At 44.2% G+C, this 26,218-nt stretch overlaps 1 protein-coding gene across 1 annotated transcript in view; it reads left to right on the forward strand.

Annotated features, from left to right (window-relative positions):
• PIEZO2 (piezo type mechanosensitive ion channel component 2) overlaps window positions 1-26,218 on the forward strand; it is a 1,301,103-nt gene that overhangs the window by 1,077,964 nt on the left and 196,921 nt on the right. Inside the window, exons 37-39 of the mRNA XM_029587157.1 lie at window positions 1,014-1,181; window positions 9,775-10,692; window positions 11,814-12,072. Coding sequence (XP_029443017.1) covers window positions 1,014-1,181; window positions 9,775-10,692; window positions 11,814-12,072 — 1,345 coding nt within the window. The remainder of the gene's footprint in view (window positions 1-1,013; window positions 1,182-9,774; window positions 10,693-11,813; window positions 12,073-26,218) is intronic.

The raw sequence follows: 26,218 nt of genomic DNA on the forward strand, positions 1-26,218 counted from the left end.
CCGCATGAGGATTTTCAAGCCGCGGCTCCGGTTGTGTGGGAGGGCCGATGGCGGCGTCCTGCCGCGCCGGCAAAGAGATACATGCTTGGGGTGAGAGAACCTGCTCGCGGGGGAACCCACGGGCAGGAGCGTTCATAACACAGACATGTCAGAATTTATCACTGAATAAAAATTGACACCCTTAGAGTATCTAAAATTATAGGTGTTCTTTCACATCATTCATACTTTTATCCACAGTAAAAAAAAAAAAAAAAAAAGGCATTCCTGGGGGTGTGTTTAGGTTGGGAGAGTAAAACGGTCCATCTACATGTAATCATGCTATTTTATCTGTGATCAGCCATCCAGGAGATGCAAATGTTTGCCTTTGAAAATAACTAGATTATGTGTGCGCTAAAAGGGCTCACATACATTGACAACACCTCAACCTATGCAAAATTGCCACCAATATTGTCCAGAACTAAATCATACAGTATTATGATAACCTGGAGTTTAGTGGTCAGTACTGTAAATTTCTCAAACCTCATCAGGGTGATCAAGTTTTGAACAAGAGCTCTAACTGGAATGAAGAAATTTAGCAAATGATCAAAATAAATAATTGTAGTGCAACAAATAGAATAAATAACCAAAAATGAATGAAGTATATTGTGAATGCAAGGTATCCATTCTCTGTAGTAAATTTCTCTGTAGTAAATTTTTTCTCTGTAGTAAATTTTTTTTGTTGTTTTTCAAATCAATTTTTCATAAGTAGTTAGTGAAAGTTTTGCTGTTATATCACTTGCAGAATTGTGAAGACAGAATTCTGATTCTGCTCCCTTTTTCTACCTTTGAAGGTTTAGAATTTTGTATTCACATAATATACCAACAGTGCATATATTTTTACACGCAAAATAAACCCTAATTTTCTCTCAGACCCTTTACCCTATATTTTGCTGTATGTCAGTGAAACATGTATAAAAAAATTATATTTTGGCTGGTTTGTAATACTGTGTCTTTATGACTGTTTGTGCTGCTAGCTGCTACACTGAAGCAACCTTGCTGCTCTCAAGGCAGTCAACTCTTGATGATTTAGATGGACCAGACACTATTCCTAAAACAAGTGAGCGTGCTCGACCTAGACTTCGTAAAATGCACAGCATGGACATGTCCTCTTCATCAGCTGACAGTGGCAGTATAGCATCAAGGTGGTTAAACATGCATGCTTTTTTCATTCATTTACATTGATCATTAAACATTTTCCAATCTTTTTGTTCATTCTATGCATGTATATGTATGTGTTTTCATATAAATATTTTTTTCACATACATATACACATTTAGAGAGCAATTTTCAAAGCCACTTTCAAAATAGACTCTTTGAAAATTGCCCATCTTCAATAAGGGTAAAATAACGTGTATTGTTCTACAATGCACAAAGTTTTGCCTGCATTGTTTGAAGGCATTCCCGTGGCCAGGATAAGGTTATGGGAGGCAACATCAAATGTATTTTTGGATTTTCAAAACTACATGTGTTGTTTTGAACTGGAAAAATGCCTGCAGAAAAAGAAAGCACCAATCTCTGTGGTTATTTTATCCAGGGGCAATAAAGCAAAACTACCTGCATAATTTAGCTTTGATCATTGGCGCAAACCCCACAGGTAAAAACTACCTGCGGAGTTTGCACCAGTGCAGACAGTTTGATTATTGCTCCCATGATGTATATGTGTATTGGCAGATGCATGCCTTCCAGTGATTTGCATGTGGAACATGAACATTGCCACCATTTTTACACTGACTTACCTGTAGGATTCTTTTATTTATTCTGTTGCTTTGCTAATAATCAATAAGTAGCCATTTCCCTGTTCACACTTTAGGCAACTTCTCCTCTGCAGTCTTAGAGATTTGTTAGTATGATAGGTTGTGTCTTTGCATTGTATAGCAATTTTTAATACTTTGCTATTTGTAAGAGGACCATTCTTTCCCTGAAGGGTGGTGCTTCAAAGAGTTTGAAGGTTCTCAGAAATATACTTCTATGTTACAAAAAGTAGAGATCTTCTTACTAGTATTTTATATATCAACGTTATGTTAAACCATTAGAGGTAGATCTTTAAAAAGTACGCCGGATTTTATAAGATACGCGCGTAGCCACGCGTATCTTATAAAATCCGGGGTTGGCGCGCGCAAGGCTGCGCAAAATCGGCAGCCTGCATGCGCCGAGCCACGCAGTCTGCCTCCGTTCCCTCCGCGTTCCCCCACCTTCCCCTCCCTTCCCCTACCTAACCCACCCCCCGGCCCTACCTAAATCCCCCCCTACCTTTGTTGGGCAAGTTACGCCTGCTTGAAGCAGGCGTAACTTGCGCTCGCCACCTTGCATTCCCCGGCACAGGCCGCAGTGCCGGGGGACTCGGGGCACCCTCCCGGCCCGCCCCTGAACCGTCACCACGCCCCGGACCCGCCCTGGACCGCCCCCTGACCCCCGGACACGCCCCCTCCCGCCCCTTTTACGAAGCCCCAGGACTTACGCGCGTCCCGGGGCTTTGCACGCACCAGCGGCCTATGCAAAATAGGCGCGCTGGCGTGCGAGTGCCCTGCGTGCGTAAATCCGGGAGGATTTATGCGCGCAGGGCTTTTAAAATCTAGCCCTTAGCGTAAGAAATCCAGTCTTGTCCATTTATAGTTGAGCAAATAACTTGGAACATCCTTCCTATTTTAGACTTTAAAATATTGCCCTTGTTTTGGAACAATTAATTTGGTTCATGTACCCCAAAATAAAGGCCAATAAGCAATAGTCGGACTAATTCAATACATCTGTGACAAGCTCTCAAAAGCTAGTCACTCGTGTATTGAGTTAGTTCAATTAAAAAGGTATCACCTACAACTTGTTTGTTGACCCTTATTTCTTCTACGTTTTAAGAGGACTAACATAGCAACTGCAATAATTTGTTTTATACCCAGAACTAAGAGGTTCCTTTTGAGTTACCCAGCTAAGGGGGTCATTTTCTATCAGTATCGCACGCAAAAAGGGATTTTTCGCGTGCAATAGCTTGATAGGGGCGGAGTCGGGACAGAGTCGGGGCTGGAAGAAGAGGAGTCGGGGTGGCGTGGGTGCGGACGTGGCAGTAACTTTGCTGGCGGCAGTAGTGGCCGATATCGCCGCCAGTAGCATGCCCAATAGCACCACCTTTCACGGTGGTGCTATTGGGTGCAAAAGCCAGCAACGATAACACCGTGGTGGTGCGATCGCTGCCGGCTTTCACAGGCCTGCCCCTCACTTTGCCCCCCGTTACCGCTGGGATTCACTAGTCCCTGCGGTATTAGAAAATCCAGGCCTAAGCCCCAAGGTTTAAATATCCCACTTTTCTAACCAGCTAAATTTTAACTGGCTAAGTCATCATCTGCAGAGCAAAGTAAGTCTGGTTGTGCCCAAGAACAGTCCTGAAGTTATGTGGATACATGTACCCATGTAACTTTCATTCTACCCAGCTATATTCTGAATATAACTGGGTAATTTAAAATAAAAAATAAAAAAACAGGCCAGCAGAACTAATTCCCCAGATGTCCACTCCCTAAAATATTTTGTTAAATTGTCAGGGATAGTACCAGATCCCCCTTTCCCTCAATCCCCCAAATTAAATTTTAAAAGTTGTGGCCTGAAGACACCCCCCACAATCTATGGGCTCTGGAGCTCCTTCTGCCCCTGACGCCACTCTCTACTCACCCAGAACCCCACCTCCAAACTTCAAAGATCAAACTAGAGTCAGTAGAGTCTCTCCATGCTGACAACCACACCACTGTTGCTGTAATTGCTATGCTGGTAGTATATGCTGCAAATATTGCTGTCAGGTAAGAATTTGACAGCAGTTCTGATAGCATATGCTACCAGAATTGTTATCAGAACAACGCTGGATGTACCAGGGAGCATGCTAACACTCTACTGGCTACCTGCTTAGCTTTGGGGTTTATGAGGGTGGGTTATGAGGGTGGGGATATGATTCGGGGTGGGGGGGGGGGCAGGAGGAAGTTCAGAGCCAGGAGTTTTCTTCAAATATAGTGGCAGAGACCACAGGCAGCTACGATTTATGAAATATTAAATTTTACATTGGAGGGTTTGGAGGTCAGGATCTGATGGTGTGCCTTGAATATTTTTAAATATTTTGGGGGTGGCCCTGCTGGCCTGGCAGATTAAGAGTTATTAGGATAAACTTACCTTGGTAATTTTAACAGATTACGGTACATTTAGCATCACAGCTAAAGTTATCCAGATAACTTTACCTGAATATTTTTAGCTTATTATATTCAGCAGAATACTTGTCCCGCTGAAAATTCAACTAAGGTTAGCTGATTCAGGTTTTCAGGATAACCCTAATGAATATGCATGAGCAATGTGCATGCACACTGTCATAATTGTATGAAAATCTGTCTCATGCATATTCCTTAAGGATAACTGAAAACCAGATGGGTGCTTTATAAAATAGTATTTAGGAATGTGGGGGGTTTTTAGAGATGTGCAGAGGAATTTTCTTCGGTTTGCTTTTTTCATTTTCAGACTTTTTTATTTAGTTTTTTTTTTAATTGTTTCATGGACTTCTTTGTTTTTTTCATTTTTAGTTATTTGCAGATAGTATGCACTATTTTCCAAAATGAATGAACCAAAAAAGTTTGGGGATTTTCAAGGGGCATTATGTATTCATTTTAGGGTAAAATAAATCGGAATGAAAATGCCTAATTCAGTTCAGATTAACATTCATTTAAAATTGATTACAAATCTCTAATCTTTATTTTTGTCTACTTGATTGACAGTTACAAAAGAATTCTAATAATAGAATTCACCAACTGACATCTAAGCTTGATAACTCAACACTGACAGGCTATGTGTGCAAAAATGTTCTTTTGTGCAACTAGTTATAAACTGACTTCAAATACGTGCACTACGAGTCCGTATAATGCAAACGTTATTGGAATTTCTTGTGCATACTAGGTTTTATCATGTGCATGGGGATCCATGACCTGTGTATGCATGTGCATAATTTTGAGGGACCAGTGACAGTGACACTTCCATTGATAAAGTAGTACAGTTACCATGTTACTACACAAGAATATACAGAAATAAAGGTTAACAAAAATAACAAAAAATATATATATATACTTTTTTATTGGACTAACTTAATACATTTCTTGACTAGCTTTTGAGAGCTAATGCTCTCGTCCTTGGGTCAGAATAAAATGAGCAAAAGATGACATTACCAGGATATATAAGTGAAACATAAAATACATTCCAATGGAAGGGTAAAGAGATGAGGAGAAAGGGATGAGGATGATTCTAATGGGAGAGCAGAACTTAACAGGCAGTACAGTTTTATGTGATAAAAAACCTAGATCTTGTTTGAGGAATTATTTGTCAATTTTAAAATGTCAAATTAATTATTTTAACTTCAAACATCTTGCATTCCTGGATTGTTTTACATTTTCCTTTAATTATCCTGATCATAATGTCATTGATCCAAAAAGTATTTTCCTTTAGAGGGGACACTTTTGTCTTCCCTGTGGTGTTTGATCTTGTGTCTGTGTGAATTGACTCTTGCCTTGAGACATTAAAGGCAAGAGTCATTCTTTCCTGCAAAGTGTGAGTAGTGTTATAGTTTGATACTATATAGACGCAGAGTCCTTCACCCTCACCAAACCCCGAGTCAGCTAAAATAAGGTGCTGTTTTAAATGCAGGTGTAATCAAGGAAATCAATAAATGTTCTCTCCGTTATAACGCAATTGACACTGTAGATTGTGTTAAACACTGTAACAGTTCTTGAGTATTTGAGCCAGAAGGTTTTTTTTTTTTTACTTGATTGTGGTGCACTTAAAAATGTATAAAGCACAATGATGTCACAATTTCAATTAGGGAGTTATTCCACTAGTTCTCATCCAATGTCGGGATTGTGCAGAAACATTTCACTGCGTATGTTCTATTTCCTGCATAGCCTCAGTGGTTCAAACAGTTTGCAAGACAGGAATGGCAGCAGAGGCACGACAGCAGTAGATGAGCAATAAGCCATCGAGGGGGAATGAGGAGGGATAGTGAGGTGGCAGCCTTTTGTCATAAAACTTGGATGTTGCTCTCCAGCTTTTCCACCTCTGGTCCATGGCCCTCTGACATAGGGCTTCTGTTTGGCATATACTCCCAGCCCTTCCACTCGAAGGGCTGGGAGTATATCCAGTAGATGGGGTGGACAGTAGTGTTGTCAGTCTCCTGAACACTGGTCACTGGCTTATGGTGATAGTTATTGCTGCCATTATGGTTGGTAGTCTAGCCAAAGGCCACAGAAGATGTTCTGAGGCTTGAGCCTGAGCAGTGGTCAACACACCAGTTCTTTAGGTTTCAATGCAGAGATCTTTTCTTGGAGCGGTAAAGCTCACATAGACTTTCAGGTAGATTTTAAAAGCATTGCTCGCACATATGCAGGCTGCGCAGGAGCAACGCAAATTTTAAGAAGCCAGGAAGTACATACCTGTGCACACTTCAAGAATAATAGGCAAAAAATGGGCCAAGATGTATGTGTGTAACCTCTGAATTTTGCAAGGCTTAACATGACAACTTGTGCCATGTTACCTGTGAAACTTTACTTCTGGTCCTTATGAGGTACAAGTCTGGGCTGGAAGGGATCCTGAACACTGGGAGGGGGAGAGAGAGAGACTCTTTTAAAGAGACAATCTGACATTCTCTATATATCCCACTCTCTCTCTTGTGATACTTGCATGCACAATATAAAATTGAGCATATTTTTGCTTGCATGCCCAATGCGCACGTACGCACCTTTTTAAATGTACTTGTATGTCATCTGGCTGCTTTTGGTTCAATTCTACAGGGTGCTGATTGAGGGAGGATGGTCAGATTAAGAATGTGCTTCTGTGTCAGGGTGGGCAGATTCATCCCTAGTTTGCCCCCTACCATTCTCCCACCACAGAAGAGGCAGTATGGGTGTGAGTGGAGGTAGCGGAAGTGTTTCCCTCCACCACAGTGATGATGAGTGGAGAGCAGGGTTTGAGAGAGCAGGCCCAGAGAGCCACTGTTGTCATGGTGAACATTTAGAAGCAGAAAGCTCCCATTGTAGGGGAAGAGCTGTTGTGAGGTCTGGTGTTGGTCGCAGTGGCACCGCAGGCATGAGGTTGCTGCAGCCAATACCAATCATATAACTGGTCTGACTGACCCACCGGGCCATACCCAAAACCCCGATAGACCAATCCACCACTGCTGTGGAGCCCCCATCATCATTCTTTTGTGCATGTGTGTAGGAGGGATACTTTATGTTGGAGCCACAGAGCCCCAATCATTGCCCGTTTGTGTATGGTCTGGAGGACTTATGTTGTAGCTGTTGAGCCCCTGTCATTATCAGGGGAGAGGATGTTAAGTTAGGATCCAAATATCCAGACGACAAAGAAAGAAAACATTTTTTTTTTTTACTTTTGGTTTAGTAATTTGAATATGTCAGCTTTAGGAATGTGAATGTACACTGCCTCTGATATCTTTGTATTTTGCATGGCACAGAAGAAAATGCATTTCTGTTTCTATTTCTCCCATGTTTCACTACATGCAGAGTCTGGCTTCTTTGGGATTCTAGTTCAGTTTTTGCCTGCATATTTCTGTTTATAATTTTTGTACACTTATTCTGTATTTGATAAGAGTCTATCCATATTCTGTCTATATGATCAAGGTGGGGTATTCTGCTAGTATGTAGTTTCTCTGTAGTGATCTGTAACCATCCGGTTTATTCATTTTCCCAATAGGAGATGTATTGATTTTCTAGGGTCAGGAGTAATATTTGCAATGCTGTCATTTCAGGCAGTTGCAGGGGGTGGGGCTCAGTTTGGCTGCTCCTTCCCATTCCATCCCATCCCCAAGGAGAGGCCTACATATGAGTACTGTCACCTTTTTTTCTGAAAAAAAAAAATATTGTGCAAAAGTAACCTATGTCAACCAGTTTCCAGTTAAACAGAATGTATCAGGTGCAAACAGTGTGCCAAAAAATCATTTAACTCTGTCCCACATCCTTCTAGAGCAGCAATACTTACTATTTATATTAAGATATTCCAAAGTATATGCCATGGATTGGGACCACTGCCAAGCATAGCCTGAGCTGACACCATCTAAAGTACCTAACTGAGGACTTTATTAACAAATAAAGTTCATTCCAGTGAATGATTCATTCTCAAAGGAGACTTTAAGCAATTCTGACACCAGCATTCATAGAAGAGGGAAGTCACTAGATTTCAAAGAGTCTTAACACTTAAACTGATATATCATACTTAGGGGCATGCATGTCAATCCAGCCTAATGCTGACTTAGAATTTGAAAGTAGCCTGTGTAAAGTGATGCCTCATGAGGTATTCCACCAGTTCTCTTCCACAGTAGTAGCAGAAGTGGAGGAATGTCCCTGAAGCAAGAGCAATGTTTAAATAGAAAAAAGGGGGATATGAACGAGATTGCAGGAAGGAAGTGAAACAGTGAATGGAAAGGAAGAATGAAGCAGATTGGGAGAAGAAGGTTATATGGAAGAGAGAAACCAAGAAAGTTGGGACATAAGGAGAGACAAAATAGAAAAGGAAAAACATTAGAAATAAAGAGAGAGAAAAAGAAAAGGGATTACTAGAGTATGAAACAAAGAAAGGAAAGTAGCATGACAAAAAGAGAATGAAGTAGAAATCAGAGTTGAAAGGAATGCAAATGAGATGAGAAAAAAAAAAGAAGGGAAGAAAATAAGTCTAGCCAAGTTGTAGGATTTAGATGAGTTGAAGAAACAGCAAGGGAAGCTGTCTAACAAAGCCGTGGAGGCAACAATACAGAATTAAAATCCAGATCGGACATTTGGCTTCTAATTCTGTATTGTATTTAGATGAGTTCCAGGAAATGCCCATGGCTACTGACCCAACTTGGATTGTTTCCTTTATATTTCCACATTCCCTAACTGCTGGTATGCAGCTGCACAGGACCTGGGCTTGTACAATGGGCTGGATCATTTCTATGTTAATTTGATTATCAGTATTGTGACTTTACTGGACCAACGTTCTGGAAGTAAACAGAAAATTACTGTACTGAATGTGACCATCATCTTCGTCTGAAAGTCATTTCTATTATGAATACTAATAAAAGTTAAGGAAAATGAATAAGAGAATAGAAAAATAAAGAGCAATAATGGGGAGAAACTGAAAAGAGGAGGAAAGGAAAATAACTTCAAATGAAGAAAGTTACAATATGCATAAGCCACAGTTGCAATTGTAGTTGTCTCTGATCAGCCCATTCTGTTGATAATGTGCTGTCATTCAATCATTATAAGGGAATGGAATGGGAATGAATGGAGCGGGTGACTGGATTTTAATTTTTTTTCAAGTAATATATTCTGTGAAATTAAAATAACACATTATTCTTAAACTAATTCTAAAACACACAAGCATATGGTATGAGTTGGTATTGTTAGTACTCAGTACTTACTAAAATTAGCAGTAACAGGTTTTACCAGGTCGTATTGCAGCAAGGGATAATAGCAGACCTTAGTACACATAATTAAATTTGTGAATTCATATTTACTTATGCATGCATACAAAAGATTATTTATGTTTGTATAATAGATTTCTATGCAGGCCAGATTTAAGTACAGTAATTTTTTCAGTATCAGAACAGCAATACTGATAGGTCTATCTAATGAATGATTTCTGACCAAAATTTGCATGTTCAAAAAACAAAATACTTTCTTTCAAGTTAATGTATTTATCCATGCTGCTCTTTTCCTCTTCCCTATTTAACCCTCCCAGCAGTGAGCCCACCCAGTGCACTATGGTCTATTCTCGTCAAGGAACCACAGAAACAATTGAGGAAACAGAGGATGAACATGAGACAGACAAGAAAGGCAAAACATCAGCTGAAGAGGAACACTTTGACGTGACAAAACTAGAAGATGAGGAGAAACATTATGACGTGGCACATCTAGAAGATGAAGGGGAACATTTTGATGTGACACATCTAGAAGATGAAGAAGCACATTATGACGTGGCACATCTAGAAGATGAAGGGGAACATTTTGATGTGACACATCTAGAAGATGAAGAGGAACATTATGACGTGGCACATCTAGAAGATGAAGAGGAACATTATGATGTGACACATCTAGAAGATGAGGAGGAACAATATGACATAGCACATCAGGAGGATGAGGAGAAACATTATGACATGACACATCTAGAAGATGAGGAGGAACATTATGACATAACACATCAGGAAGATGAGGAGGAACAATATGACAGGACACATCTAGAAGATGAGGAGGAACATTATGATGTGACACATCAGGAAGATGAGGAACATTATGATGTGACACATCTAGAAGATGAGGAGGAACATTATGACATGACACATCTAAAAGATGAGGAGAAACATTATCATGTGACACAACTAGAAGCAGAGGAGGAACATTATGACATGAGCTCAGATGGAGCTGACTATGCACCTGATGCAAATATACCATTGTATTCTGCCACATCTGATGGTGATGTCCCACCCTCATATAGCAAAGCTGTCAGCTTTGAGCAGCTCTCATTTGTTTCTCAGGATGACTCTGCTGACAATAATCTGATGATCATGACGCCAGATGATAGTCGAAGTGACAAACTACATGATGAAATATTGCCACCTTTGACGCACGAGCTAACTGCAAGTGAACTTCTTCTAAATAAGTAAGTGCACAATAAGGAACACCTGAGAAAGCTTATTGAAGTTCAGGGGCGGATTCCGGGTAAAGATTGGCCCGGGGATTTTCCACCCAGGCCGGCCCAGGAGATACCCCGTGGTCTGCTGAGTGCGGCTCTGTTGTGACCGTGCTCGGCAGACCACGTGACCAGAGCGACCAGCCCACCAGGGGATGCCCGATTCCCCGATAGGACAATCCACCCCTGTTGAAGTTTAACAAATGTATTTAATGAAGTTTTTTTCAACTTCAACTTCAGAAACCTGAGGGAGAGGATATAAAAAGCAACTACCATAATATGTTCTTTATATCCATGTAGCATGAAAACCTGGAGTAGTAAAATAGTAAAATTAATACAAGTAAATAAGTTATTGGAATGATATCTTGCAATATTATTTATTAATCTATAGTTTTGACAGAATACGTGACTATACATGATGAGTTTGTGCAAGTACAAAGTACCCAGCACATTAGTTGATAGAATGTACATGTAAGTTGGGTAGAGTACCTAAAAGTTAAGGAATTATGGGGGGGGGGAGGGGGGGGAGAGGGTGAAAAATAGGAAATGCGATATAAGGACTTTAAGGTTTATGCACTTTATTTCAAAGATTTTTAAACCACCTTCACAGCCATAACAAGGCCAGCCAAAGCGATATACAGAGAAAACCAAATTTCAAAATATATAAAAAATAGAAACTATATTTAAAAAGTAAAAGCAACCTACACCATGTAGTAATCATTTGGAGACTCAGTTTGTAACATTGTGGGTATCTTAAGCAACAACTATGCACATAAATTAGACTAATTTTCAAAGTGATCTTGTGTATATTAGTTTGGTTTAAAAGTTATGCAAAATACACAAATAATCTCACCCATGCAAAATTACACCTACTCTTTGCAATGCACAGTGTGCCACTCTTTGCAAGTGGCCACATTTTGGCCACTTAGATTTAGGAGAATTTTTTTTTTTACTACTATTAGCTTCCTAATTTTTCAGCTAAAACTTATCCTAAGCCTAAGTGGCCAAAATTGGATTGCCTAGGTGAGGTACTCAACCTTTTCTGAAAATGCTTCCCTATATTAATAAGAAATACTTCTATTAATTTGCAGGATGTTTCGTGATGAAGAGCTAGAGGATTCTGAGAAATTCTATAAAGGTCAACCTCGAGTGCTTCGTCTCATTTATGCTCTGTACAATACATTGGTTGCCCGATCAGAAATGGTGTGTTACTTTGTGATTATCCTTAATCACATGATCTCAGCTTCAATGATTACTCTTGTGCTTCCCATCCTTATTTTCCTTTGGGCTATGCTCTCGATACCAAGGCCCAGTAAACGTTTCTGGATGACTGCCATTGTCTACACAGAGGTATGTCATGATTTGTACTTTCTTAAATATGTTCAGGCACGTACGTAAACAAAGATGAAGGAACAATAACTGAATTCAGATTTGCATTTCGGGTATTTTGTATTTTTGTATTAGCTATTTTGATACCCGTGTTTATACCTTTGCTATTTATAATTACAATAAATGTTTCCAGCAGCACTGTCTTTCTCTCCTTGGTTACAATCTTCATCTCTATTTGTGCAGAAATCTATCAAGCAGGTAAGGGATCCATTCACCTTCCTGGATTAGATAAAATGGAAGTCCCAGCGGGCAAGGTAACCCTTAAACTGGTCAGGAAAACCAAAGATGGTCAAAAATCCTATCCTTGCACAGAGAGTAAACTTTCTCTCTCCCCACGGGTTGAACACTCCGAATGTGTTTTCTTAAGGATCTTTACAGTTCTTTTACTCACAGTTAGTTCTTACAATGCCTAAGATTTATCACAGTCTCAATGTCTCCTCCTGATGTGAGGGATTCCTGGATGCAGGTGTCGTACCCTGCCCCAATGCAAGAAGGAAGGGGCAGCCAAAACAATCTTCCACCTGAATCTCTCAACTTAATGTCCTTTTCCCTTAACTGAAAATAACACCAGAGTTACTCCTTGCAGCCAGTCAGAGGAATCAGGCTAACCCAGTCTGGGGATCCTGACCAAGGTTGGGGTTTTTTTCCTTCCAGTCTACTCACTAGCTGATTGACATTTCCCTCTGGGTGGTTTTCAGGATTTAGAGATTTACATGGTAGGAGCCTTCCTGGACACCTGGGCCTTTCCTGGATTCAGGACATAGGGAACCCTGTGTTTGAGATGCCCATGGATAGGGAAGACCTGCCCACGAAAATCTCAAAATCCCAAAAACAACCCAGAGGGATATGCCAATCAGCTAGTGAGTAGACTGGAAGGAAAACCCTCCCGACATTGGTCAGGATTTCCATGCTGGGTTACCCTGATTCCTCTGACTGGGCCTGGAAAAAAAAACAAAAAAAGTAATGCTCCTCACTGCCTCCTAACGCTCCAAAAACTATAAAGACTGCCCACAGACTCTCAGGAGAGTCCTGTTATAAAGCCTTTTAGGGGAATGGCCATTCCAGATTCCACAAAGGAAGGGGCTGAATTTGAATGGATTCTCTCCCCATTCATTAACTTGTTCTATCTGGCATTTCCCAGGGCTTACTGGTAACTGACAGGATGGTCAGGTTACGTACATTAATTACAATCATTTACCTGAGCTCAGTTAATGCAAAAACAATAAATTCATAACCGCCAAAATATACTGCTTCTAGAGAAATGCTTGCCTGAAAAGGAATGTTTTCAATAAACCTCTAAATGTCCTTAAACACTCATGAAGCCATAAATATAATGGAAAAGAGTTACATAAAATGGGAGCTGCCACAGAAAAGGCCCATTCTCTGGTTACTGAGAAGCGAGCACATCTGACTGAAGGAACATCAAGCATGCCCCTGAGCAGATAATAGTAATTGTGAGGATTGGTATAATTCCAAAAGGGCTTTCGACCATGGACAAGATCCCAAATTGATTAATTTGAAAACTGTCATACCTATTTTATAGGCAACTCGCTGATACAGAGGAAACCAAAGTGAGACCATAAGTTTTGGATTAATATGTTCATCGTGCTTTGTTCCTGTGATAAGACATGCGGTGGCATTACGTAATAACTAGAGCAGCTGTAGTGTAGTATCAGGAAGACCAAGATAAAAAGCCTTACAATAGTCAATGTGTGGAAAGATTAGAGCCTGAACTACTGTGTGAAAATCAATGTAATGTAAAAGATGTTTTGAACCAACAACTACTCTTAGTTTATAGAAACCTGTCTTGATAATGGTTTTGATGTGTGGTCGAAATGAAAGGTTGGAGTCTACCAAAATCCTAAACTTTTAATAATGTCATTGATGGAAAAGGATATTTTATCTGTCACAATGGAAGATTGCTGAATCACAGAGTGAGGTCATTGGATGAGTAAAAATTCTGTTTTGGACATGTTTAGAGTTAATCTGTTATAATGAAGCCATCACCTGATGGTTGAAAAGCAAATTTGAAGATGGTCCATGGTGTCCTGCCATATTGAGTGTAAACGAATGAAAAACTATGTCATCAGGAAACATTTTATAACTATCACAAATACTTGCTAAGACTTTACAGACTGGAGGTTATTCCTTCCTATGCACTCCTTGCCAGGTTGCCCACCTCTCAGGTTAGAGGAAGAGACTTTGTTAGAATTTTTAGCTACTTCGAGAGTTGTTTTTTCTGGGTTACAGCCTTGTACTGCTGGAGATGGTTTTCCCCTGGAACCAGAGGCCAGGAAACTGAAGATCTGCCAGTATTCTTCTAGAACAAAGAAGAGCTGCTGTGACAGTGTCTTCCTAGAAAGTTTTGGACATTTTAGTAAAGGAATTCTCTTTTTGCTTGGGAGATTGGGCAGTGTGCCTGATCTCTGTCAACCTAGACCTTTCTTTCTGGGAGTCCAAGAAAGGGAGCAAGGTAGAAGAATGGATAAAGAAGAACAGAATTGAAGACTCTCCACAGGATCTTCTCCCCTGGGACACAGTTGCAGGCTGGATAACAGATCTTGAATGGGAACCCAGGTAGGATGATTACCTATTTTAAGGGGAACTTCACAGACAAGGATTTCCAAGAGACTGAGACAGTTATACACTTAGGGGTAAATTTTGAAAAACTGCGCGATCGCGTACTTTTGTTTGCGCAGCAGGCGCAAACAAAAGTACGCTGGATTTTATAAGATACGCGCGTAGCCGCGCGTATCTTCTAAAATCCTGGATCGGCGCGCGCAAGGCTGCCGATTTTGGGCAGCCGGCGCACGCCGAGCCGCGCAGCCTGCTCCGTTCCCTCTGAGGCCACTCCGAAATCGGAGCGGCCTCGGAGGGAACGCTCTTTCGCCCTCCCCTCACCTTCCCCTCCCTTCCTCTACCTAACCCACCCCCCCGGCCCTATCTAAACCCCCCCCTACTTTTATCCATGGATTTACGCCTCCCGGAGGGAGACGTAAATCCACACGCACCAGCGGGCTGCTGGCGCGCCGAGACCGGACCCGGGGGCGGTTCCGGAGGGCGCGGCCATGCCCTCGGAACGCCCCGGCCCAAAACCACGCCCCAGGGCCCGCCCCCGAAATGCCGTGGCCCGCCCCCAAAACGCTGCGTCGTTCGGCCCCGCCCCCGACATGCCCCCTACACGCCCCCTTCCGAAAACCCCGGGACCTACGCGCGTCCCGGGGTTCTGCGCGCGCCGGCGGTCTATGGAAAATAGGCGCGCCGGCGCGCAAGGCCCTGCTCGCGTAAATCCAGGTGGATTTACGCGAGCAGGGCTTTGAAAATCTGCCCGTTAGTGCAGAAGTCTTACGAATTACCACCGGAACCTGAGTTAGCGGATGTACACAGAGCAAAGATACATCCAGATGTACTTTCAGTTGTTTAGCAAGATGGACATTGATTACAATTTGGGACAATCAGTAAACTATTTTATTTTGAACACCCAGCTCTGGGTCCTGCTCCATTTGTCCCAGGTCAGCGTCAGTACTCTACCAATCAAACAAACATATACATTGATAAAGGAAACACCTCATCACCTGGGCCACAAGCAAAAGCTTCTCTCCACAGAAAGGCTCATTCCTGGGATCCAATCAGCAAAAGGGGACAAGTGGCAATGAAAATAGCCCCTAAAAAAAGAAATTCTTTTGTGTACCTTGAAGGATAATACCTTCAAAGAAAAGAGTTACACATGCATAAAAAATAATGTGTGTGTGCTTATAAAGGCGCTTTTGTAAATATATGGTATTTTCAAAACTGAAAAATATATAAATCAGGGTCCGTGAGTAAATGTGTGTGTGTGAGCGTGTGTAAAAAAAAAAAGGGGGGGGGGGGCGTGCCAGGGGCATTCTGGTACAGGGCCAATATTTATGTGCACAAATTGCTATTTTAAAACCTGCTGAAGTGTCGTGTGCAAGTCTTTCATTTGCATATATTTACTCTTGCCTAATTTCTGGTGTAAGTGATCATAAACATGTCAGAAGTAAAAACATGATAGACTGGGGTGTCAGGGGAAATGGGGGGACTTTAGGCTGAAAAACCAGGAAAGACTTTATGAACTACAGTTGGACTGGGTGAACAGGTAGACTAAGTGATTAAACTGGTAATATCAATGCCACGCGCATATTATAAAATCCCCTGACTTACATATATAAAAGCTGATTTACAGAGGTAAATGAGGTGTGTAAAATTCATTTCCATATCCTTATAAAATTCAAAGTTCAAATACACGGTTATATCACTTGCGTACACTTATATGGCTAAATTATGACTTTTCCAGCTAAGTAAGAACTTCGCTGGTGGCAGTGAAGCAGAATGGATCTTGCTCTCCCCTGCCCCATCAACCTTTTCATCTCATTGGAAAGAATAGGCTGGGAGGCACTGTTGGGGTGGAGATGGAGGGATCAGGAGATGTAGGCTTCTTGATGTTGGGAAGGAACAGAGGGAGCATGTAGAGGGGAGCTATTGAGCACTGAGGGGACTTTTGCCTTTGTTATGGAGGGAGAGACAGTGGAAACCTGAGGAAATAACATCCTTGGTTCAGATGGGAGGGAAGAGGCAAGTAATGGCTTATTTCAGGGCATAAAGGCCCCTTGATTATACTGTGAGAGGGTGTGAAGGAGTGTCCCTGAAAATCCTCCTTAACCAGTGCTGGTCCAGGCATTTAACTTGGTCTACCTTAAAAGCTAGAGAAACAGAGAGCTCTATGGGTGGGTCCCCTGGGATTAGGAATAAGGGTGTAGGCCCAAAGGAGAGCAGATAGACCCCCGGGTCTCCAGGAGAAGACAGCTCCTGTAAGAAGGTGAATATTGAAGGTAATTGCTGAGGTGTGAATAGTGAAAGTAATAGCTGTGATGTGAATACTGAAGATAAATGTTGTGTGAATGTGGCGAAAGGTAAGTAATTTATGTTGGATAATGTACTTGTGGAAAATAAAGTTTATGTAAAAAGAGTCAGAGTTCAGTGTGCGTCTGTCCTTTGGAAGTTACAGACCTCTTATGCTGTCCCACAGAGGGATTGGGTGCAGGAAAGTCACAGAAAAAAACAGTTCCAAGGGCCAGGGTTGCTTTCAATGCCCCACTTCCCATTCAGGCTTACATGTTTGCAGGCTCACTGTCAGAGGCTGCTGTCTGGGCCCTGCACAACCTGCTGACAGTTTTCTGGAACATGCTCAGAGACAGCTACTTGGCTTGCAGTAAAAAGCCACTTTATTCCAATTGCCAATGATCACTTTACACTTGCAGCTTTTACTTCCTTTCTTGAGGCACCAGCATTTCTCTAGCAAGATATTTCGATATACAGCTGCAAGCCAGACGAGGTGCCTGAGACTCCCTAGAGCCCACTCCCCCACAATACGTTTTGCAGCATCCACATCCCAAACCAACAGCTGGGGCACCTCTGTTCTCAAAGGAAAAGCAGGATGGTAGTCCTCACATGTAGGTGACATCACTGGATGGAGCCCTATCATGGAAAACTTTTCTGTCAAAGTTTCTAGAAGCTTTGACACTGGCACACTGAGTGCACTGAGCATGCCCAGCATGCTATGATCCCTGCATCCACAGGGGTCTCCCTTCAGTCTTCTTTTTTCTGCGCTGCAGTTAGCATCGTGTCTGTTGCTCTGTGAGAAATTTCTCACAACTTTTCCTCATGGAAACACTTGAAGTTTTGCTTCACAAATAATTTTTCCCTACACGGGTCTCCCTTCACGTACATTTCATTGATGCTCGGTGAATACTATGCCCTGTTTTTCGGTCAGTTCCTGTCACCTCACTGACGGTTTCCCCGGGTTACCAACCTAACTGCGGCCTTCTCTATCCCTGTTTCATCCTCAGTCTGTCAGTTCCATGATACCTGCGAGTGTCATTCCTGTGATCCTCCACCGTGTTCATTGGGGCTAGAGTGATAGGGACATACCATTGCCGCCAGAGCCACCATCGATGCCATCGATACACTCATCGATCCCATCAGGGCCTCTTTCGATTCCTTTGATGCCCTCATCCATACCATCCATGTGTGCATTGATGCCGGCCATGCCTGCATCGATGCCAGCCATGCCTCCATCGATGCCGTCCATGCCCCCATCAATGCTGTCCATGCCCCCATCGATTCCATCGATGTCCACGTCCATGCCATCGATGCCCATGTCCATGCCATCGATGCCCTTGTCAATTCCAATGAAGCCATCGATGCCCATGTTGATGCCATCAATGACCCATGTCGATGCCATGGATGCCATCAATGTCATTGTCAATCTTACCGATGCCATAAATTCCTTCATTGATTCCATTGATGCTTTCTTTGATTTTATCGCTGGCGTCGATGTCCTTATCCATCAATTCCATCGATGCTGCCATCGATTCCACCAATGCCATCGATGGCCACCCATTTAATCGAAGTCGCATCGATTCTATCGATCCCTCTGATGTTATCGGTGTTTCCGTCAATGACATTGATGATTCACCCATGCATCGATATCTTAGCTGATGCTTCGATGCCGCTATCAATACCACCATCGATACCATCCCTACTACCAAACCACCTAATCAACACCCTCGACTAAAAAATAAATGCCCCATGTACTCATCGGGTGACAAATACCTTGTGAGCCACAGGTGTCTCCCTCAGTCTTCTTTTTTTCGCTCTGCAGTAAGCATAGCGCTTAGGAGCTCTGTGAGAAATTCTAAAGTTTTCCGTACAGGGCTCCATCCTGTGATGTCACCCATATGTGAGGACTACCATCCTGCTTGTCCTGTGAGAATGAGATGGGATTTAACGAAGCTGGAAGAGTGGTCGAAGATATGGCAGCTGAGATTCAATGCCAAGAAGTGCAGAGTCATGCATATGGGGAGTGGAAATCCGAATAAACTGTATTCGATGTGGGGAGAAAGCCTGATGTGCACGGAGCAGGAGAGAGACCTTGGGGTGATGGTGTCTAATGATCTGAAGTCGGCGAAACAATGTGACAAGGCGATAGCTAAAGCCCGAAGAATGCTGGGCTGCATAGAGAGAGGAATATCGAGTAAGAAAATGGAAGTGATTATCCCCTTGTATAGCTCCTTGGTGAGGCCTCACCTGGAGTACTGTGTTCAGTTCTGGAGACTGCATCTCCAAAGAGGTAGAGACAAGATGGAGGCGGTCCAGATAAGGGCGACCAAAAAGGTGGAGGGTCTTCATCAAATGACTTATGAGGAGAGATTGAAGAATCTAAATATGTACAACCTGGAGGAAAGGAGGAGCAGAGGTGATATGATACAGACTTTCAGATACTTGAAAGGTTTTAATGATCCAAAGACGACGACAAACCTTTTCTGTCGGGAAAAAAATCAACAGAACCACAGGTCATGATTTGAAGCTCCAGGGAGGAAGACTCAGAACCAATGTCAGGAAGTATTTCTTCACGGAGAGGGTGGTGGATGCCTGGAATGCCCTTCCGAAGGAAGTGGTGAAGACCAGAACTGTGAAGGACTTCAAAGGAGCGTGGGATAAACACTGTGGATCCATAAAATCTAGAGGATGTGAATGAAGAGTGGGTGGCTCATGGGAATGACAGCTACTGCGTGGAGATAATACCCTTATTCAATAAACATACACACGGTTAATGTGACTCCAACATTGCTCTAAGCTTCAACGGCAAGAGGAAATGTGGAAAAAAGGATTTGCATTCACAAAAAAGCAGGGAGTAGCTTGCTTGTTATGTGGTGGAAGGATATCTACAGCTTCTTTGGAGAAAACATCTTGAAATGATGCATATTGAGGCAGCAACCCTGGCATCACTGGAGTGGTAGGCATGAAGAGATCGGGAGTAAACTCCTTTAAGCACTTGCCATGACATTCTGGACCCCAACGGGAGAGTTCCAACGTGGCCCAATTGAATTGCGGCATATGCAGCTGCAACCAGGGTAACCCCAGTACAATAGGGTACATGGCCTTCTCTAAAACAAAGAAGGAGATTGATTCGGTATGGAGAGCTCCAGTTCGAAAGCATACCGGTTCAGTACAGTGCGTGACATCACCCGGTAAAGGCTCTCCATGGATAGATGAAAGGAGTAATAGAGACTTCAAGGTGGTGAGGGGAATCCTCAAATGTTCTACTAGACATTGAAGAATAAAGTTGCCTTCTGCCCCTGAGTCCACCAGGGTGAGATTCTGAAATTCTAGTGGTCTGCAGAGAGAGAGAGGGAGAGAGAGCGGAGGAGAGAGCATAGTGAGACCTAAGAAGAGTCCTCCCGCAGGACTTAGGTCCGTCCGTTTCCTGAACATATAGGGCATGTTTGGACTGCGTGACCAGCTTGTCCACAATACATGCACAAGCCTTTCCTCTTCCGGAGTCTTCTCTCTTTAGATGTCAGGTGACTGCGGCCAAGTTGCATTGATTCTTCCCCACTGGCAACAGGAGTCAAAGGAACCATCCTGGGTGCAGGTATCACACGAACTTCCTTCTGAACAGGTCCTTTACAAGGCTTGACTTCTTACACCTTATCACAAAGCCGGTGATTAATTCTGGTAGCTAAAGTAACTAGCTCTTCCAGCGAGTCAGGTGTCTCACGAGTGACCAGCTCATCCTTCAAGCGGGAATTCAGACTTTTGAAGAAGAGAATCTTCAGGCATCTAGGGTCCCAATGTAATTCATACGCAAGTGTCTTGAATTCTAAAGCAAAATCAGTCAGCGGTCGGGTACCTTGCTTCAGGTCAACCAATGAAGATCCGGCAACAGTGTACCATACAGGATCATCAAAAATGGATTTTAACAGTTCCAGGAATCCGTCAATATCCTGTAAAATAGGGTCCTTGCATTCCCACAGTGAAGAGGCCCAAGTCAAGATCTTCCCGTCCAGATAAGACAAGATATAGGTAGTCTTGGCAAAAACTGTGGGGAATGGCTAGGTTGTAATGCAAAGTGCACACAACACTGATTCAAAAAGCCTCTGGTTCTCCAAACCTCCCCAGAGAAGCGTGTAGGAGCGGAAAGAGGCACAATAGTCTTTACAGTCACCTCAGGCGAATTGCTTTCTTTACCTGAGGTAGAAACTTGATTCATCTGTGCGTGCAGTTGATTAAACGAAGTAGTCAGGTTCTCCAATGTGTTTTGGTGTTCAGTAATGCACTGGGCTAGGCCTGGAATGGCCTGCAAGGCGTTGAACTGAGCCAGATCCATGGAGTTAGCAATCTGTTATGGTTAGTGGTGTTTGGATGGATCCACAGGGGGCAGTCTCTTGAGGGACCACAGTGCTAGGCTAGACGCGGGATGCACAAACACAGAGTTGAATCTTTTATTAAACAGTTTATGATACCACCAGAGGTGGCAGTAGTGAGTAGGAGATGTAAAAGGCTCATAGAGCCCGGCAGGGCGCATCTCTCATGATACTACTGGAAGGAAGGGTCTCCTGATGAACAGTGCTGTAGTGGAAATAGAACTGAAGAGAGATGAGTACACATACAGTGATATTAACATTCAGAGTCCAAGCGTTGGTAATGGTAGAGAGCACCGAGGCAGGGAGAGCAGGCCCTCGAGGAGCGAGTACCTGATTCCAGTGAAGCAATACTGTGGAGAAAGGTAGAGTTTGTACTCACACATGGTAACTGTTGGTATAGCGATTCCACAAAGTAGAAGTTAAGGAGAGCGGACACCGAGGCAGGGAACATGGGCCCCCGAGGAGCGAGTACCAGTTTCCTGATAAGCACCTGAAAGAAGCAAAGGGCCCCTGAGGAGCAGGTACACAGGTTTGTAACCTCGAAGGGCAGCAAGAGTTCCAGTGAAGAGCTGGAGCGGCAGAATAGCTTGGGTACGGAGAGCGAATCCCATCCGTAAGGTATCCCTTGCTAACTCAATGAGCTAGCAAACACAGTAGGCAGATATACCCAGATGTCGTGACGTCAGAACAGGGGGACGCCCCTGAGGTTCACGCCAACATGAGAATAAAGATGAGGGGCCCTAGAGGTACCTTGAAGGAGCATGGCAAGAGGCAGCACCAAAGCCACTCCAGGGACGCTGGAGAGAATGGCAAGCAGATGCAGCAGCGGTTATCAGTCCAAGGTGAGCGTGAGGAGGCGAGAGTAGAGAGAGATAAGCGGGGTGAAGCCGTCGAACACCTACGGATGCAACAAAGGGTCAGTGACTTGCAAACCCTTGTTGCACATTCACCTGACACTAGGTTCCTTTGTGACTGACTGGTCCTCCTTACTCACCCTAATATTCTTCTTAAGGTAGACGAAGCCTCTCGCCTTACTCAGAATATACTCTGCCCATTTCTTTCCAAGGCCTCTCTCTCTCACCAGGGCGAGAAGGGTTTCCACACCTTGGACTGTGAGAGTGCACTTGCTTTCTATCTAGACCACACTGCACTCCATAGAAAACACACCCAGCTTTTCCTTCTCTATCAAAGGCAAGCTGTGAGTTCCAGTGGTTACACAAATTTTCCCCAACTGACTAACAGTCTGTATCGAATTCTGCTATGAAGAGCAGGCCTTCCTCTCCATAGGCGAATGAAGGCACATTCTCTAACTGACATGACAACATTGGTACCACACTATCATTCAGTACCAGTTGCCGACATTTCCTAGGCTGCGACTTGTAACTCTCTTCACAATTCGCAGCCCCTACTGTTTAGATATGGAAGTCTGTCAAGACCATGCCTTCGGTCACCTGTCTTGAAAAGCTTTCTTCCATCATAATCCCCAACTCCTGCTACAACCACCTGCTATCATGTCAGGATGCCTCGTCATTGCCAATTACACCCCAATTATTGTGCCTTTGCACGAGTTGTCTGCTATTGGCCTATTATAATATGAGTCAGCCTGTAGCTCGCTAATCACCCACATGTGAGGACTACCATCCTGCTTGTCCTGTGTAAAAAGCAGAGTTGCTTATCTGTAACATTTGTTCTCACAGGACAGCAGGATGTTAGTCCTCACGAAACCCACCCGCCACCCCTCGGAGTTGGGTTTGTTTACATTTCTTATTTTATTTTATTTTTCGTTTGAACTTTTGCTACATACGAGACTGAAGGGAGACCCCTGTGGATGCAGGGATCATAGTATGCTGGGCATGCTCAGTGCACTCAGTGTTCCAGTGTCAGTCATAGCTTCTAGAAACTTTGACAGAAGAGGTTTCCGTGACAGGGCTCCATCCAGTGATGTCACTCACATGTGAGAACTACATCCTGCTGTCCTGTGAGAACACCTGTTACAGGTAAGCAACTCTGCTCTCTTGAGTCTGGGAGAGTCTATTTCCTCTGACTCGCTACCTGGGTCTGCTGGAAAGCAGGATTCCTTTCCGTAAAAGCCCAATGACTTCCTACAGTAGCTTCTTTGATTAGATCCCAGCTCTGCTTCCCACTCCCTAGAACATCTCCCTGTAGGAACTGCCTTTACCCTGATTGGTTTCTTGTCAATGCTCTCCAAACTACTATTCCTATCAGCTCTGTGCCTCTTGTTCCTTCTGGCTTTACTGTCTCCTAGGCAATGCTGGTTTACTTTTCTCCCAGGCTGCTTCAGCATGTGTGAATCTCTTCGTTTAACACACTCACTCACTGATTCAAAAGAGTAACCTCTGCTTGGTGTCCTAGACAGTCCCCTTGCTTTCCCACCCTTGGCAACAACCCTTGTTGGGGTGGGGGGGTTAAATCTGTTCTTGGAGGCCTCTAGCTGGTGTTGGAGGGAGGAGGAGAGGAAATCCTGCATGTTAACATGTTTTGCCCTGTAAACCGACATAAAGTTAATACGAATGCCGGTATATAAAAGTGAACAAATAAATAGATAAATAAATAACAGGTGCCTTTCAATTTGAGCTAGTTAGCAGTGGGGATTTTGTGCTGTAGTTAATATGTATGCTAACCTTTTTGGGGTAGTGTGTATGCTATTTTTATGGGTTCACATAAGTATTTAGGGGCAGATTTTAAAAGCCCTACATGCGCCGAGCCTATTTTGCATAGGCCTGGCGTCGCGAGCAAGCCCCATGACGCGTGTATGTCCCAGGGCTTGAAAAAAGGGGTGGGGAGGGGGCGTGGCCAGAGGCCTCCGTAGGGCCTCTAGGCCTTTGGATCGCGCGCCGGCACTCGGCTGGCGTGCGCAACCTATGTCTGCCCAGAGGCAGGCATAACTTGTATAACAAAGGTATGGGGGGTTTAGGTAGGGCTGGAGGGCGGGTTAGGTAGAGGAAGGTGGGGGGGGGTGCGGAAGGAAAGTTCCCTCCGAGGCCGCTCCAATTTCGAAGCGGCCTCGGAAGGAACAGGGAAAGCCATCAGAGCTCCCCTAGGGCTCAGCGTGCTCAAGATGCACAAGTGTGCACCCCCTTGCGCGCGCCGACCCCGGATTTTATAACATGCGCATGGCTGTGTGCACATATTATAAAATCGGGCATAGATTTGTGTGTGCCAGATTGCACGCACAAATCTACGCCTGCACTTAGGTACTAAAATCTGGCCCTTAGTGCATCTGCTGTAAAGAGCCATTTTCTTTTACATGCAAAAAGATTTTGCATGTAAAACAAAATGCATTTACACATTAAAAGGTAAATTTTCAAAGGAATTACGCATGTAAATATAACATACTATTGTAGCAATTTTCAAAAGCAATTTACCTGTGTTAAGTGCTCTTAGGGGCGGATTTTAAAAGGAGCGCGAATAGCCTACTTTTGTTTGCGCTCCAGGCGCAAACAAAAGTACGCTGGATTTTAGTAGATACGCGCGGAGCCACGCGTATCTGCTAAAAACCTGGATCGGTGCTCGCAAGGCTATGGATTTTGTATAGCCGGCGCGCGCCGAGCCGCGCAGCCTACCCCCGTTCCCTCCAAGGCCGCTCCGAAATCGGAGCGGCCTCGGAGGGAACTTTCCTTTGCCCTCCCCTCACCTTCCCCTCCCTTCCCCTACCTAACCCACCTGCCCGGCCCTGTCTAAACCCCCCCCTTACCTTTGTCGGGGGATTTACGCCTCCCAGAGGGAGGCGTAAATCCCCGCGCGTCAGCGGGCGCGTCAGCGGGCCTCCTGCGCGCCGGGATGCGACCTGGGGGCGGCCCGGCGCATCCCACGCCCCCGGGCCGCCCCCGGAACGCTCCCGACACGCCCCGAAAACGCCGCACGGTTCGGGCCCGCCCCCCGACACGCCCCCTCCGAAAACCCCGGGACTTACGCGAGTCCCGGGGCTCTGCGCGCGCCGGTAGGCCTATGTAAAATAGGCCTACCGGCGCACAGGGCCCTGCTCGCGTAAATCCGCCCGGTTTTGGGCGGATTTACGCGAGCAGGGCTCTGAAAATCCGCCCCTTAATGTGGGTAAAACCCAATGACAATTCAATGGCATATATTGTAGCAATTTTCAAAAGCCCACTTACATGGGTAAAATGCGTTTATACGCGTAAAACCCAGTTTAGAAAATCTGGCCCTATGGGTTGATTTGTTATATCCACATAAAACCTTAGGGCCAGATTTTTAAACGTATGCCCGATTTTATAACATGTGTGCGCACAGCCGCACACATGTTATAAAATCCGGGGTCGGTGCACATTTGTGCACCTTGCGCGCGCCGAGCCCAAGGGGAGCCCCGATGGCTTTCCCCGTTCCCTCCAAGGTCGCTCCGAAATCGGAGCGGCCTTGGAGGGAACTGTTTTTGCGATCCCCTTCCCCTATCTAGCCTACCCCCCAGCCCTAACTAAATCCCCCCCTACCTTTTGTTTCCTAAGTTACGCCTGCCCGAGGCAGGTGTAACTTGCGCACGCCAGCTCGCCATCCCCTAGCACAGGCTCCTGAGCTGGAGGACTCGTTACCGCCCCCCACTGGACCGCCCCCGAACCTCTGCCATGCCCCTGGACCGCCCCCGGACCTGCCTCCGGACCAACGCCACGCCCCGGACCCGCCCCTTTTTCGAAGCCCCGGGACATACGCACATCCCGAGGCTTGCGCGCGCCACCGAGCCTATGCAAGGCTATGAAAATCTGCCCCTTATTTTATGGGGGTAAATCATACTTTAAAAATCAACCCAGGTGATCTGCATATAAAAGAACAAGTGAAACGTGGTTTTACATGTACTTTTACCTGCAATTGAAGGAGATATTCCAGAGGTGGAGTTGTGGTAGGAAAAG

This window comes from Rhinatrema bivittatum, chromosome 2 (assembly GCF_901001135.1).
Source record: "Rhinatrema bivittatum chromosome 2, aRhiBiv1.1, whole genome shotgun sequence".
Classification (NCBI taxonomy): Eukaryota; Metazoa; Chordata; class Amphibia; order Gymnophiona; family Rhinatrematidae; genus Rhinatrema; species Rhinatrema bivittatum.